Source organism: Suillus discolor, assembly GCF_016758755.1.
Source record: "Suillus discolor strain FC423 chromosome Unknown F5147scaffold_93, whole genome shotgun sequence".
Taxonomy (NCBI): Eukaryota; Fungi; Basidiomycota; class Agaricomycetes; order Boletales; family Suillaceae; genus Suillus; species Suillus discolor.
The window spans coordinates 123,909-140,072 of record NW_024541340.1 but is presented as its reverse complement, the minus strand read 5'-3'; the positions used below and the strand labels follow the sequence as shown (position 1 = coordinate 140,072).

Below are 16,164 nucleotides of genomic sequence, written 5' to 3'. Positions count from 1 at the left end.
GTCAGGTCTGCTGTTCGTGCTGGCTGTTTTGCTCAGCAGTTCTTCTTGTTTTCGGTTTGTCTTCTTTGTTCTGTTGGTATCGGACACACACAGATGTGTGGTGTCTTTCGACTTGAATCTTTTGTTATGAACTAGGATAGTTCTAACAACAACAACTCGACAGAGTTTTCGGTCGTTGAGATTCTCAGTCTCTCAGACAAGAAAGAGTTCTGTGGACTTAGTCAAAGGAGTGCTTTGACTAAGAATCGGGTTTCAGGACGACTTAAGATTGGAGGTCTTAAGCGAAGGATGTTCCAAGTAAAACCTAGTAAGATTCAAGTGAAGAATACAAGCGTAATACATGTGCTTAAATAGATCCATATGTGCGCACAGACCAAGTCATCGTGAGATAGTAAGTACAAGTTCAAGAAAGGAAGGCATATCGTAAGAATGTAAATTGTATGAGATAGCGGTTGTAACATCGAGACATTGAGGAAAAAGACAAGTCACACGATCGCATCCTCATCTACAAGCACATGCCGAATGCAAAGCCGAATACACTGTATCCTGTCGCGCTGTGATTGCATGGTTTTTTAGGCCGATTCTGCATCGAGCGTCTAGGAAATTGGTCTGGGTGAGATGAAAAGGCCATAGTATAAAACGACGACTGATTGAAATTATTTAGAAAACCTCAAGATGCGCATAAGGCGATTCAACACATAGCGTTGAGCTCGGGAGGACACAGCGAACTGTGGGATGCGACCGTGTGCGCCATAAATGTGGCATGTGACTATGCGAGTCGGCACCTCAGAATTCCAATGAAAGGTGTACGTTTTGGAAATGACATATACTTCCAGCGTCGTGTTTTCAGCAAGGTGTGTGAAGGATCATCCAGGATGATGATAGAACTTAAGGATGGGCAGTGTACAGGAAAGAGAAAACAGTCGGTACCGTCGGTTGTGGCTATGGATGATGTGCGATGGAAATACTCTCAGATTCAAAAGGAATGGGATATATGTGACCGCTTACCAGTTGGTGAGATCAACACGAATGATAAACTGATAGCGCTGGACAACCTTCTGTTGACGCAAGGAGACTTTGTTGAGGTAGGGGCAGAGATTGACTTTGTGGTGGCCAGGGACAAAACATCGTGGCCGATGCTTCACGCGTATTTATCATGCACACATGTGATGCGATTGTTGACAGTGAAAGATGCGCATAAACTAACCAAGGTAAGTTCGTGACATATCAAACTGTTGCAGAAATACTGAAGTCGGGCCTTAGCGGAGCATGCATGGTTCATCGTTGAAACGAGTACATCAAACGGAAGTTGAAGCGCCTCCCAAGAAAAAACAACATGTAATCACCACGTTTGAGAGTACAGTTTAAATACTGGTTACGAGAGGCCTGTAAAACTAAGAAAAATGATGGCTAGGCGAGGGAGTATATGTGTAATAAAACTGGCTATGACATGTCACGAATGACATGAGCGACAAATGAGATAATAGGAGCGAGATAATAGGAGCATAAATGAAAGCAATAAATAGGCAGCATGGAAATTGAAAGAGGAGCAACTTCCTCTCTTTTTGCAACTCATTCACCACTACAATGACAACAAGGAATCGCCAACAGGCCAACGTTGAAAGCGACAAGGGCAAAGACGATCAAGGTCCGCCTGCAAAGAAGATGCGCCCCACTGCCATAGTACAGAGCATCAAATTGGTCGAGAAGAACATCGATCAGGCAGAGGCTGATGTGAATAGATGTGAGGAGTCAAATGAATCCGGTGCCGTGCATATTGGGAAATCGCCAAAAGCAATGGAAGGAGACGGGTAAGTGATTCGACGCAGTCATCAATGGTGGAAATTGATGACCACCCAAGGTCAAATGAGGTGAAAGACTGTGATGGGGAAAACAGCTCACTCGCACCTGTAACTGCAATGTAAGCAGTTGCACCAGTACTCACAAGGACGTCTTACCTATTGACAGGAATAGTTCTACAGATGCCAAAAGAAAGAAGGAATCTGGTAGGAAAGGGGCGACACAGACGACTACCACTGTGAGGTCAGTGATTCCTAACCCAACGAAGCAACTGGTGGATCTGCAGGAAGTGGAGCAATATACTGAGGATATGAAAGTGTGAGCAGACGATCGCAGCATGCAACTGTGATACTGACTGGGGACAAGGCGGATTGAAAAACTATCCACATATGTGAATGCAAAGGCTGGTGTGTACGCCTTGGGTAGCTTGCTTCCAAATGCAACATGGGGACCATACAAAGCCATCAGAGACCATAGCAAAGTGGTATGCGATCCTATGACGGGAGAACCTCTGATGGTCTGGATTGTGGGTCACATTGCTAGATTATGGTTCATGAAGCAAGACCGGCCAGACAATCAAGCGTCGATCACTGTGATTCCATTGTCTCAGGCGTTGGCACAACAAAGTGCAGCAGTGCTAGTGAGATTGAGTAATCCGCAGATAAGTAAGTGTCACGCGCACGCAAACTGAATGACTCACTTACCAACTACATATTAGTTGTGGAAGGTAGGGAGGTACGCAACATACGGGCCGTCAAGTGGCAAAGCACAAAAGAGAATGGAAAGGCCAGTGAGGTGAGGGCAGCCAATTGAATAGTTGAATGGTATTGACATGTTCTCAGCCTGTGCTTTTCGATGACGTGTATGACGTGAGGAACGTCAGTTCATTGAAAAGTTACGATGAACGACCATTGTGGCAAGTGCAAGACCTCAAGAAGGGTGACCTCGTCTTGCTAGAAGCGAAAATCACAAAGTATTCGATGAAGAATGATAACGGGAAGTGGTTTTCAAGGGCGCAATATGAGATGATTGCAATCTCATTGCTGAATATGAGCGAAATCTGGGAAATCGAAGAGAAAAAACAGGAGATAGAGGGACTTAGTATCTAGAACACCAGAAATATGAGGGACAAAATGATGGAGCATGACGAGTGTATACTGACTGTCGAAATAGGAATTTACTCATGTGTGAATATGCAAATGACGAAGAAAAAACTAGCAGTGACATCATCAGTGGCCGTAAATAGCAACTTCTCGGAAAAATGATACCTGAATGATGTTTGCTTATTAAGGATGTTAAACTCCATTGTGACAATGAGAGAAGGAAAACGGAGACCCTAACTATCACCTTGATGGATTACCCATGCTGGTCGTGTACCAACACACTTTATTACGGAATTATGGAGAACATAAATTTCACCGATGCGTGGACGGTGCAACAAAGTGAAGATCAGATGGCCGAGGCGACAGGACTGGAAGCCTTTTTTCCGGATACATCAAGGATTGTCAGAGAGGACAAGGAGATGAATATCAGAAACTGAAAGAGGACTGAGTTCACCATCTTGTATGACAAAAACGGTGAGGCAACGCCCGTGGGCAATGTGCTCATATTAAAGAAATACAAAAAGAAGTACATGCCAATGGGAAAAGGAGATATGGTAGACGTGGCCAGTGTACTACAGAGGTAAGTCAATAGGTAAGAAAATAACAAGAACGATGTTAATGAAATATTGGAGCATATTCAACAGGAGAGGGAATGACAGAGAGATGGAAGCGGTGTCCGAGAGGTAGCGACGAAGGGGTGGAGTAACTGTGTATGACAGGAGATCAGGAGGGAATGGAGTGTGAATTTGGCGACTTTCATGTAACATTATGGGGTGAACAAACAAAAAAAGGGGTAATCACAAACCATCACCAGGAAACAAGATCATGACTGGGCAATCTGGAAGCGTGCCTGAAGACAACGTCCTCATGCTTGAAATGCAAAAAAACTTCGCAATCACTGAGTCATAAAGCAGCGAGAGAAGAAGTAAAACAAAGATTTCCTGACTGGAGTGTGAGCATAAAGGTGTGTAGTTTGTAACATGCGAGGTGCCGAATTCGGACAAAAGCGATTCATTCGCAGAGAATACAAAAGGTTTGACAGATTATGTCAATGCCCTGCACCATGGCAATGTTACGAGAAAAGGCAGCCAGCGATGAAGAAGTTGAAATCACAAGAGATCATGTGATGCAGACCGTCTGGCCAATTCATTGGGCACGAGGGCATACAGACACGGAGGAGCTTTACATTATAGAATCAATGCTTGAAGGCAGGGAAATTCAGGAACCACTGATGCTGTATCCACGACAACTGGACATCACAAAGTGGTACTACCAATTGTTCTATACTGCAAAGATGGAGGATCGCCGAGCACGCAACAAAATTGTGAGCGTGTTGTTCCCAAGGGTGGAAGTCAGAGGAGAGGTAGCGGTAGTGAAAAACGGCTCAGGATACAATCCAAGGGATGAAAGATGGGACATAGACAGCGTGGAGCTAGGAAAAACGCTATGGTGGTACTTGAAGAGCAAACAAGATGTGGCTAGAATAGCAAATGAATGCAGATTTATCAATTACTTAGAGCAGATGTAGGTAGGGTGCGGCTAGTCAATGATATTGGAAGATGTGAAGGATTCACCCTCGTTCAGAGCTGGTACTTCATGAACAACACTGGATGGATGTATGAGTCAGAAAAATTTTGATGAGTAGAAAGCGGCAGACCTATCAATGGCGATAGATGCAGCAAGGACATCAACACGATCCATGAGTTGAGGAGTGCCGGTGTGACTGAGCTTGATGACAAGGTATGGACAAAGGTCAGATGTAGCATGAATATGACAATCAAAAAGGACCATTAAGCGTTGAAAGTGGCCACTAGAGGTCCGGGAGAAGGTGCAAAGACCATCAACATGGTACGCATCAGGGAAATAGCGGTCAAGGAAAAGGATATCCCAGGTGGACATTTCGGGAACACTATTGACAGCCAGGGAGAGAAGGCTGTTGGGACAGTGAGGACTGACATAAAAGGTGCGGGTGTGATAATCATAAGGCATTGCGAAAAGTGGATCTGGGTGAAACACAAGGCTATATCACTGCAAGGGATTGTGCGGGCTATCAGTGTAAATTAACAAGTACAAAGAGTGAAAAACAAGATGCACTAAATAGCGGGTCCAGGGGTGCCCGGAGGGTTGTTGTATATGTAATTGAATTAGGTTACTATATAGTACCCCCGGGCCGGGCCCAGGGTCTTCTTTTCTAAGTCCGCTGTTTATTTTTCGCACGTGACTAGACTGCGTAACTTCTGCTCTGCGTCTGACGCCTCTGAGCTCACTGCTGGTATGACTATTTAATATTTACCACCAAATTATGGTATGTTTGACATCGTCTCTGTTATTTCAAATCATGCCAACATGAGCTCAGCATTAGTACTCGCAGGTTTCAACATGCTCCACTCAGGGCTAGGAACCTGGTCATTTCCAACCATAGTGAGAATGGTGTCCGAAGATAGTGTTGAGAAAGCTGCGCAGTCCAGTGCCATTCTGGGGTATCCACCCGACCAAGTATCGTCAAAGGTGGGACCCTTTTGTTTGTCCAGCTCTGCAACTAAATAAAAGCTGTGCGTCCCCCAATCCGCGAATGCCCTGACCTACTAGGACCAGTCAATCTCTAGTTATTCTAGTATCAGAACCACCTGATATTAGAATGATGGTGTCTTCTTGACCCAGTGAGTCTTTCAATCCCCGTCATGAATTCACGCAGGCATACTAATCAAACCAAATTTGCTTGTTCTGTGTAGGCTTGTTTCAATCAATGTGCTTGAATGAATTGTCACACCTGTAGTAAGCCTGTTTTTCATACGCGCTGAAATTACCTTTCCACATCTAGTATCATTTATGTCCACAGGCCTCACAGCAGAGTGATGTGTGACCTGTTAGCATTCCGAAATAGATCGGCTCTCTGAAACCATGTCAGTAGTGATATGTTTGACTGACGTTATTTAGTAAATGTTGGACCTTGCCAACTGTGGTACAAATCTTTTTTTATGTATTGTCGTCTTCATTGTCCTACTCGTCAAGCTCACAGTTTCTATGAACAGCATCCTCTGCCTTGTTTTTCTAACCCTAGTGCTCATGAATGGCGCCACCTCTCTGCGTCCCCGTTATAACCCTTAAGTTACACCAATCCCTTGCCCACCTCTGTTACAGGCATCCGTAACACCTACAGGAGCCCCAGCTCTGCCTACGCCTGCCCCCGCTCTGCTAGACTCCCCGTGCGGCGGTGCGCCGCCCGCGCCTAGAAAGACAGTGGTCTGGACCGCTGTGACCCCGCCCCTGGCGCTATGACCCCGCCCCTGGCCTAGACGGCCTTGTACCTGATCCATGGAGGCTGTACGCCTCATGGTCACCCTAGATCAGTGCATGCATACCGCATGTCGCTTCATGAAGATCCGGAGCGCTCTTGGCGCTTCCTGTACCTACGCGCAGTCGCACTTGGCGCTGCATGCTTGATCGGAGGTTAAGCCTCATGTACGCTATCTGAACCTCATGTCTTGTTATCATAGATCCTAGATATACTATAGATTACAGACTGAGCTAGAATACTCATATGTAGCACATATAAGTAGACAGATTATTGTACTTAGACTTTACTTTAATCTACTAGGTTCATCCCAGAACTTGTTCAACTAAGCCTTACCAGCTTCCTTGTCTAAGACCGCACTTCTAAGTCGCTCCCATATGACTTAGCACGTATCCACTAGCCCTGTATCTCAACGAGCGCCGTCTTACCGAGATCACCGGAGGAACCCTTGACGTTCCGTCAAGCCGAGAACCACCCTCAGCTTCAGTAGGCTCACTCGAGCCGTCGCTGAGAAGACCTATCCTAGTTCACACACACCGACCGACGGTCAGCGTAACAACCTCGCCATGAATATGCTGTCGCCGCCGGTCAAATATTTTCGGAACAGCACATCACGACCAAGCAGCATGTCTGCGTCAAGATCTAAGGTCAGTCCCCTTCGCATTTGTTGTTGACATTTTCTCCCTTGTTGTCTCTCCCTGCCAGTTAACTCTTACCGCTACCTCATGGGAGGCTCCATATTTTTTCTTCGGTGATTTCCACTGCATCCTGGATTTTTTCTTGTAGTCCCACTTCATGCATACCACCCTACTATGCTCCTGTCGAATATTGATAGTCATAATTTGTATATTGCATCTTCATCTCAGTGCTCACTCAGTCAAGCAGACACCACAAATTGAGTTGGTTCATAATTAAAATTTCATGATATGTAAATAACAAAATATTTTGAAGGAGACTACACTACACACCCAAGTTTTGTGGGAGAGGGCGGGACTAAGAATGATGAGGAAATATACTTACCAAGCGGTGGTCGAGGTCTTCACCATTGATAGGCCATGCGTTCAGGGCCATCGTGCATTAGGGGACTCGTGTTTCCCACCTGTTGGGAGCCGATCTCGATCTACCTTGTTAAGAGCCATAAGAATGATGAGGAAGTGTACTTAACAAGCGGTGGTTGTTGGAATGCTAACAGGGCACTACACACTCTTTACTGATCCGGGCCCCTTCTGAACAGCACGCACTTTGAAGCTACCGTAATAAAACTTTAGAAACAAAGTTTGTAAATAACTTTGGAACTTAGTACTTAGTACTTTCACTTGGATTCAAGCACGCGCCGTCAAACCTTGTGCTTGTACCTAAGGCCTAAGGCCTAAACCTTACGGCGCGCACCTTGGTGTAGCATCTGCAAAACCACCGAGATGAATGCTTGATATAAGCGTGTTAGTAGTTTACGGACGAACACTTACACGTACGACTTCTCGCACACTTTTTGTCGATAGGATGTATGGTTGTATATAATTAGGTACAAGGACAAGGTTATGTAAGCGGTGCTTAAGTGAACTTTTAGAATAATTGGAAAGAACCGTCACCTAAAGGTAGCGGGAATTCCCTGCAGCTGGGTTGAGCTTTACACTTACAATCAAATGGCGACCATCGCTCCAAGTTTTCACAGGCCATATATAGCATAATACAGCAGCATCGACACAGGGCGTTCGGGTGGATCAATGCCATAATATGAACTTCTGAAGTATGAATATGGCCGCATGGATTCAACGTCCAATTCTAACACCCACATACTGGTTTGTAACTGCTACAGGTCATGTCCAACGATCTGCCAGGGAACACCCCTACAGCTCCTCAACGCGGTTTTAGCATCTATCATCTGCTTTCATATTTCGGACTAGTGGTGAAGTTGCCTTTGGCATTGGTGCAATGGCCCTACCGACAAATAGCACTCATGCATCTCCATTTGTTTGAAGGCTCGTGCCCCAGTCCGCAAAGCACCGTTCCGAGTCCAGTCATCCACGACACTGATGTTCCTGAGTACACAAATTACTTCCTTCAGATTTTATTGGCTGAATTTAGAACAGCTCCATGAATGAGTCATTATCAGATTCTTCCAAGTGGACAACCACTCCGGTCAATTGTCAGCAGCATCCCGTGGGAGAACCTCAGTGCAACTCCGCTCCCAATCTTACCAGCCAAATCGTTCGTCGCAAAATATACCCCACGTTGTCGGGTACATACAGCGACGTTTGGCAATCAACGTGGTACGATGGCAAGCAAAAGTGTGATGTAAGTGAACATTACATATTAGAATCCTCACAATATAAATGACTTTTTTTAAAGGTTGCGGTCAAGTCATTGAAAATTCCATTTTCGAATGAGGATGAAAAAAGTAATAATTGTTGAGTCAGTTCTTTCATTTGTGTCCAGGAAAACCCGCTTACGCATGACTTAGAAACTGATGGGTAAAATATCATCTTGGGCACAATTACTTCACACAAATGTTCTGCCAATATATGGAATTGCATACGATTTCGGACACTTTCTGTCACTGGTGACGCCTTGGGCAAACAACGGGTCATTGAATGACTACATCGCTAATCATCATTTGTCATTGACGAGCAAGCTTGATCTCGTAAGACTTTAGCCTTTTCGATGGAAATGATGTTTCTTACTCTTGCACTTGCACGGCATTAGGCCAAACAGGTAGTAGCTGGTGTTACAGGCATCCGTAACACCTACAGGAGCCCCAGCTCTGCCTACGCCTGCCCCCGCTCTGCTAGACTCCCCGCGCGGTGGTGCGCCGCCTGCGCCTAGAAAGACAGTGGTCTGGACCGCTGTGACCCCGCCCCTGGCGCTATGACCCCGCCCCTGGCCTAGACGGCCTTGTACCTGATCCATGGAGGCTGTACGCCTCATGGTCACCCTAGATCAGCGCATGCATACCGCATGTCGCTTCATGAAGATCCGGAGCGCTCTTGGCACTTCCAGTACCTATGCGCAGCTGCCCTTGGCGCAGCATGCTTGATCAGAGGTTAAGCCTCATGTATCTTATCTGACCTCATGTCTTGTTATCATAGATCCTAGATATACTATTGATTACAGACTGAGCTAGAATACTTGTAGTACTTCCCTATAAGTAGACACAGATTATTGTACTTAGACTTTACTTTAATCTACTAGGTTCATCCCCAGAACTTGCTCAACTAAGCCTTACCAGCTTCCTTGTGTGAGACTGCACTTCTAAGTCGCCCCCTTACGACTTAGCACGTATCTGCTAGCCCTGCATCTCGACGAGCACCGTCTTACCGAGATCGCCGGAGGAACCCTTGACATTCCGTCAAGCCGAGAACCACCCTCAGCTTCAGTAGACTCACTCGAGTCGTCACTGAGAAGACCTATCCTAGTTTGCACACGCCGACCGACGGTCAGCGTAACAGCTGGCCTTGGCTATCGTAAGTTTTCTTTCATTCGTCATGGCAATGGTTTTCATTGGGTTTAAATATAGTACACGCCCATTCTATTGTGCACGGAGATATATCTGGAGTAAGATAACTGTCCCTAGGCCCTAGAAGTATAGTTCGCTGATACTTGTTCAGCTCAATATCCTGATGGACGAGGGTAGAGCACAATTATGTGACTTCGGAATCATGTCGTTGCTCGCAGAAATCCCATCTTTGCCACAGCCATCTGGAGGTATTCGCTCTGCGGTGCGATGGACCGATCCTCAGTTATTTGATGTCCAAAAAGGCGAAATCAATCCAAGTATCCCAACGGAGCAGACTGATATATATTCAACAGGCAGTGTTCTCCTACAGGTATGGTACATCATGTCCTCGTGGCATCACCTGCTTACCATATTATGACCGTAGTTGCTCACGGGATCAATACCTTACTATGACATCAAGGATAATATTCATGTCCTTGTATTGTCTTCGAGAGGCGTAAAGCCCAAATGTCCTCCAGAAACGAACGTCAGTAGTGCACAGTGGAATTTTATTCAAAGATGTTGGTCTCCTTGCGGACTTGCCAGTCATCCAACTATCGAGGAAATGGAAGAATTTCTCGAGTCTGAGCTATGGATGGCAGATATGGGTTAGCGCACTTGAATTCCGGTGCGTGCATCCACGCGTTTCATAACACACTCCCAGACAGAATATTTCATGCAGGCTGTACCGCTGCTAGCTTTTTTCAGTGTTTTATGTCTTATCTTACTAGTGGTCGTCCTACGTGCCTGATTGTGACCGGACCCTTACATCCTTGTTCCATTTGATCTTTTGGTTGTTGGTTGCATGCGAATGAAATCGCCTGTGGTTCAATAGAATAACCATGAGATTGATAATAGTCCGTGGGCCCTGCTTATTGGTATGAGGATGAAACCATGCAAACAAGTTTCATGTATTAATAAATTCATATTGTCCAGCAGGCCCATCACAGCTGATAAACGCTGACCCAGAAGGTGCTTGCATGCGAGCAGCCATCCAAAATACGTCACGCACCTACTGCAGCTCAGACGATCACTCCTGGGTCTGAGACTCGGAGGAAGACATACAATTTAGTAAGACGAAGCTCCCCCTTCCTAAACTGGGGTTCCACGTTCAAAGGTGGGGTTCTATCAGAGGTCACTGCATCACAAATCAATTGACGTCTTTAGCATCGTGTTCCACTCAGAGAGGGAAGTGAAGGGTAGGAACTCGAGGCAGATTGAGTAACGAGTTACGAGCAAAGGAGTAAGTGAGGGATTGTATCATATCAAATCAGCTGACGCCATCTGGACGCAAGCTAGCAAAAATTAACACAGCTTTATCGGCTATTTGTAAGTTCTACGTACTCTGCAGGAAAGCAACATTTAGAACAAGCTGCGGTGAAAAAATCTGGCTGCGACAGGAAGGGAGGGCACAAAGGGGTAGGTGTTTCAGCATGAAGAAGAATCCAATATCAAACACCAGGGTGTAACGCTTCAGACGCGCATTTTCAGGGGGTGGGCGTTGGGTGGGGTATAGGCTGCCAAGGGTCTTGGCTAGGCCTCGAGGTGTTCATATACACTTATACTACCTAGCGCATGTAGTGTAGACTAATGTATTAGCACCTGACCCAAAATTACCTTTGGTAGGTATCAGTTCATGATCGCTGTGGATATGCGGCCTCTAAATTGAGCCGGGGCTGGGATAACGGTCTTACGGAGATAATAATGGTCTGTGTGTGCAAGGTACAAGGGTTTCTAAACATAAGGATGATTATTATTGGTTGGGAAGAAACGGTGTTCATGAACTGGTTCAAAACAAGTGACAGATGGGCCCATATTCTCCTTTCTATTCAGACGTGCCACTGTTCTATTTCAAATTCGTAAACTTAAGTGTCTCTGTTACAGATGACACCCACTTCCCCTGTTCAATGGACAAGCTCTCCAACCTCCGATTCTCGAAGGTCACATGGCGCTATATTGGGCAATTGTGAACGGTCCGGTCACGACATGACGCGACAGATCGTGACCGAATCGAAGGGAGCCAGGTGATGACAAAGAGCCAACAACGAAAAGGCAAAATGAAAACCGGGACACCCGACACCGCGAAAAGATTGAGATATCGGCTGACATAATCGTACCGCTGTCTTCTGGATACTACCGTTCCTGCACTTCACGGATCCCTCAAGATCCCTCATATCCTTTTCTTGTTTGTACATGGACTGGTTTGGATGCTTTGTGACGAGCCGAATCTCTGAACCTTGGGCTATTTCAACATCAAGTTACGCCGGACAACTGGCATCCAATGGCCAGGGCAGCGGCTTCTTTGTTATCGTCTTCTTGCTGTCGCAACTCTGCTTCGTTCTTTAGAAACTGAATTATCAAATCATTCGAGTCTATATAACGGTGAATGCATTCCTCTCACTCCACTGTCCACGACTATGATGAGAACGAACTCAGCTGGGCTGCTGGACGTCGACCCTGGTGTTGTCGGACTCGCGCCCGTTTAGTACGCCTATGGCATACGTCGGTAGTAGTTGGTACTAAATATACCGAGTACTATTACACATTTTCAAGTACTCCGGTTTATGATAAGTATACGGGGAAGTCATCATTCTCGGCAAATTTTTTGATATTTTGTCTGATTAGTCTTCTTCCGACCTACGTCCTGCATGCAGGCGAACTAGCGACCATGCATTATTAATTTTATTCTCAGACCTGAAGTTGTAAGATACCAATGGTAAGTTCTTCTTAATACTCACCTGAGAGCGCTTGTATGTATGACAACTCATCAGCCAAGGTCGCGGTGGTTGATGGGGGAGAAACGGACGACTACCAGTTCGTTGCTTTCTTCATTATTGAGAAGTTCTAGAAACGCCTGCGCCTGACTACACGAGAATTAAATTACGAATTTGTTGCGCGTGGTGTGGGTTCATATCTCTCGGGTTGTTCCTTACGCTCATATGATTATGATATCTTTGTGGAAAATCTATACGAGCGGGAGGCTTCACGACACGCTAAACAGGTACGAATATCTCAGTATTCGTTTATGAAACTCTATTAACAAAATGTTGTACCTAAACAGGTACGAATCTACTTGTACGTCAGTACTCTACTCAAACGTTACAGTGGGATAACAACTCACATCTCAGTATTCGTTTATGAAACTGAGATGTTACGACTTTGGCTGGCTCTTCTTATACGGTGAGTGTGCCAGCAAGACTTTTGATGAAAACATATATACTTAAGAACAAAAAGATTGCCGACGTTGACACGTCGTCCATGTTCTCCGTTTGGAGACGCTCGCACTCGATGTGGTTCATTCTTTGGCCGTACTCTCCTTCTCCCCTTCGGCTCTGTCTCTCTCGGCCTTATGCTCCTCGGATACATCGGCTCTCAACACTCCCCCTCGAGCGCTATCCAAACGCATCAATGTCCGTAACCTCTGGAGTCTGGGACGTGCTAAGGGCTTGGTGAACGCGTCCGCAACATTGTCTTCGCTTGGGCAGTAGATGATCTTGAATGTGCCGTCCTTCACGTGTCCGCGCACAAAGTGGTAGCGCAGGTCAATATGTTTGGTACATGATTGAAACTTGCCTGTTGAAACTAACGCTATAGCTGCTTGATTATCGCAGAGTATGGGCGTAGGGAGGTTGTGGATGTCGTAGAGCTCGCGCATGAGGAGTTGTAGGTAAAGTACCTCCCGTGCCACGCTGGTCAAGGCGATATACTCAGCCTCTGCCGTAGATAGCGCTATAATGGGCTGTTTGCGCGCGCTCCAGGAAACGGGGCCTCCATTGAGCAGTACAATGTACCCGCTCATGGAGTGCCTATGAGGCTGGGATGCCCAATCGGCATCAACAAAGGCCTCGATGCCTCCGTCGCTGGACCCCAGCGTGAGTTCATATTTGGCGGTGCCTTTCAGGTACCGCAGGGCGCGTTTGGTAGCCTCCCAATGAGGTCTACCTGGATTCCTCATGAATTGGGATAGGGTTGCCACTGCAAAGGCAATATCCGGCCGGGTACTCGTAGCGGCATACATCAATGATCTGATTGCGCGTTGATACGGCACATCACGCATAGCTTGGACTTCGGCGTGCGTTGCGGGAGATTGTTCCATGGAGAGGACAGTGCCTGGTTCCATGGGCGTGTGGAGGATCTTTGCGTCTTCCAGGTGGAACCGTTCGAGGATTGTGTCGACATACGCCTTTTGGGATAGCATCAAGGTGCGTGCTATTCGGTTTCTCATCACCTTAAGGCCTAGTAACCAGCTCAGTTCCCCTAGGTCAGTAATTTCGAAGTGCGTGCACAGCTCGGACTTGAAACGATGGATATGGGAGATATGGTTGGCGGTGACAGCCATGTCATCGACTGACACGGTGATGACGACGTGTTCGTTCAAGGTGTGTTTAAAATAGACAGCTTGGTCTACCTTCGATCGACTGAACCCCATTTCGTTGAACGCTCCAGCCAGTTCTTGTGCCCACTCGTACCCGGCCTGCTTGAGTCCAGGTAAGCTCTGTTTCAACTTTAGCACCTTTCCTTCCTGACCATCCTTCAGATATCCCAGGGGCGCTCTCATGTAGATTTCCTCCTGCAGACTCGCATATAGGTACGCACTTTTAACATCCACCTGATGTATCTCCCAGTCACGCTGAGCCGCCATCGTTAGCACGGCACGTATAGTGCTCATATTGGCTGTGGGGGCGAAGGTTTCGAAGAAATCGACCCCATACTTCTGGCGCTGTCCATTGGCAACTAGACGCGCTCGAAGCTTCAGTTTCTCGCCGTCCGGGCCGCATTTCATGGCCAGGACGTAATGACATGGGATTATGTTTACACCTCGAGGTGCGTCTACAATATCCCACGTGCCTAGCTTCTCGAGTTGACTGATTTCGTAATCTATGGCTTCTTGCCATTCCACAGCGTCCAGGCCTTTCAGGGCTTGTTGGAGGGTTGGCTCTGGTTGTACCGCTGCCAATGCCAGGTGAATGTGCACCTCTTCATCTAAGAGGTCGATTTCTGACGCTTCTAACAGGTTTTCCATGGCGACGGCAGCCTTTTGGCCTTCGTTTAGCGCCGCGTAATATCCTGGAGGTGGTCTGGCCCTCGTTTCCCTCGTAGGAGGAGTAGATGGCTGAGGTTGCTGAGGAGTAGATGGCTGAGGTTGCTGGCCTGTAGATGGTTGAGGTTGCTGGCCGGTAGATGGTTGAGGTTGCTGGCCGGTAGATGGTTGAGGTTGCTGTTGTGGTTTGGTGGAGATGGGCTGGACGCTATTAGGTGAGTCTTTATTAATATTGCCGCTATTATGTTCGTTGACTGCAGCAGACTCCCCCTCGTCCAGCACACCATCTCTTACCTCCATCGGTGGGAAGGTAACGTTCCTTTCCACTGAGACACGCCGCTTACCCGGCCAGTACACCCGGTAACCTTTGCTTTCGGCATCCACCCCCACAAATACTGCCTCTTCCGCCTTCGCCTCCAGCTTGCCCGCCTCCAGGACATGGACAAAAACCTTGGCCCCAAACTCATGGGCCTGAGACAGGTCCGGTTTGGACTTGCGCACCAGCTCATAGGGCGTGCTACCTGGGATGGCTCTCGACGGTAGGCGGTTCTTGAGCCAGGTGGCGTAACTAACGGCCTCGGCCCACAGGTATTTTGGCATATCCTTGCCCAGGAGCATCGCTCTCGCGTGCTCGACCAGGGTGCGGTTGAGGCGTTCTGCAACGCCGTTCTGCTGAGGTGAGTCGTGGACCGTTAGTTGGCGCTCGATACCTTGCTGACGCAGGTGATTTTTGAACTCTGTGCTCAGGTATTCTCCTCCCCGATCCGAACGCACTTTCCGCAACCGGGTTCCGGGTGTCTGACGATCGAGCCAGGCCTCGTAGGCCTTGAAAGCCGTGAGTGCTTCGCTCTTGTGTTTCAGGAACTGCAGCTTCGTTTGGCGACTAAAATCATCCGTGAAACTAATATAATAGCTGCAGCCTCCCAAGCTTGTCGTCTGCGCCGGCCCCCATAGGTCCGTATGGACAAGTTCGCCATAGGTAAGTGCTCGCGTCTTCGTCTCCTTGGGGAAGGACTGCCGCGTTGACTTAGCTTTGACACAGGCTTTGCAGAACTCGGCGGCGGGCACCGGGTCAACGTCAATGCCCTCGATTAGGCCCTTCTTGACGCAGTCAAGAAGGGCCACATGCGACACGTGTCCTAGGGAGCGATGGAGTTGGTTTATGGTAGGTTTTGTCGCGGCAACGTTGGCTCTATGCTTACGCTCAGATGTCACCGAGTAAAGTCCTTGGACTTGGGGAATTTCCGCGATGGTCCTTCATTCGGGGGCAGCAGATAGTATCTTGCACATTCCCCCTTCGAACAGTACAGCCAAGCCGGCAGATGCTATCCTGTTGGTGGATATTAGGGTGAAAGCCATGGAGGGGGCATAGAGGACGTCCTTGAGCGTGACAGTTGTCCGCTTCAGGCCCAATGGTAAGTCTATCTTAACA

At 47.3% G+C, this 16,164-nt stretch overlaps 4 protein-coding genes across 4 annotated transcripts; all 4 read left to right on the top strand.

Moving 5' to 3' along the window:
* Positions 1 to 1,587: 1,587 nt before the first annotated feature.
* F5147DRAFT_657817 (uncharacterized protein) lies at positions 1,588 to 2,909 on the top strand (the record flags this gene model as incomplete). The annotated part of the gene is made up of 6 exons (XM_041434336.1): positions 1,588 to 1,811; positions 1,862 to 1,921; positions 1,969 to 2,118; positions 2,167 to 2,465; positions 2,519 to 2,595; positions 2,643 to 2,909. The coding sequence occupies 6 exons, from the start codon at positions 1,588 to 1,590 to the stop codon at positions 2,907 to 2,909; spliced, it is 1,077 nt and encodes a 358-aa protein (XP_041286737.1).
* A 1,057-nt stretch (positions 2,910 to 3,966) lies between these two features.
* F5147DRAFT_657816 (uncharacterized protein) lies at positions 3,967 to 4,967 on the top strand (the record flags this gene model as incomplete). The annotated part of the gene is made up of 3 exons (XM_041434335.1): positions 3,967 to 4,427; positions 4,577 to 4,662; positions 4,699 to 4,967. 3 exons carry the CDS (start codon positions 3,967 to 3,969, stop codon positions 4,965 to 4,967), a joined length of 816 nt encoding a protein of 271 aa, XP_041286736.1.
* A 3,050-nt stretch (positions 4,968 to 8,017) lies between these two features.
* Positions 8,018 to 8,654, top strand: F5147DRAFT_657815 (uncharacterized protein; the record flags this gene model as incomplete). Its single annotated transcript, XM_041434334.1, has 4 exons — positions 8,018 to 8,125; positions 8,284 to 8,493; positions 8,548 to 8,596; positions 8,635 to 8,654. 4 exons carry the CDS (start codon positions 8,018 to 8,020, stop codon positions 8,652 to 8,654), a joined length of 387 nt encoding a protein of 128 aa, XP_041286735.1.
* A 1,161-nt stretch (positions 8,655 to 9,815) lies between these two features.
* F5147DRAFT_657814 (uncharacterized protein) lies at positions 9,816 to 10,304 on the top strand (the record flags this gene model as incomplete). Its single annotated transcript, XM_041434333.1, has 2 exons — positions 9,816 to 10,022; positions 10,077 to 10,304. 2 exons carry the CDS (start codon positions 9,816 to 9,818, stop codon positions 10,302 to 10,304), a joined length of 435 nt encoding a protein of 144 aa, XP_041286734.1.
* Between the last annotated feature and the right edge of the window lie 5,860 nt (positions 10,305 to 16,164).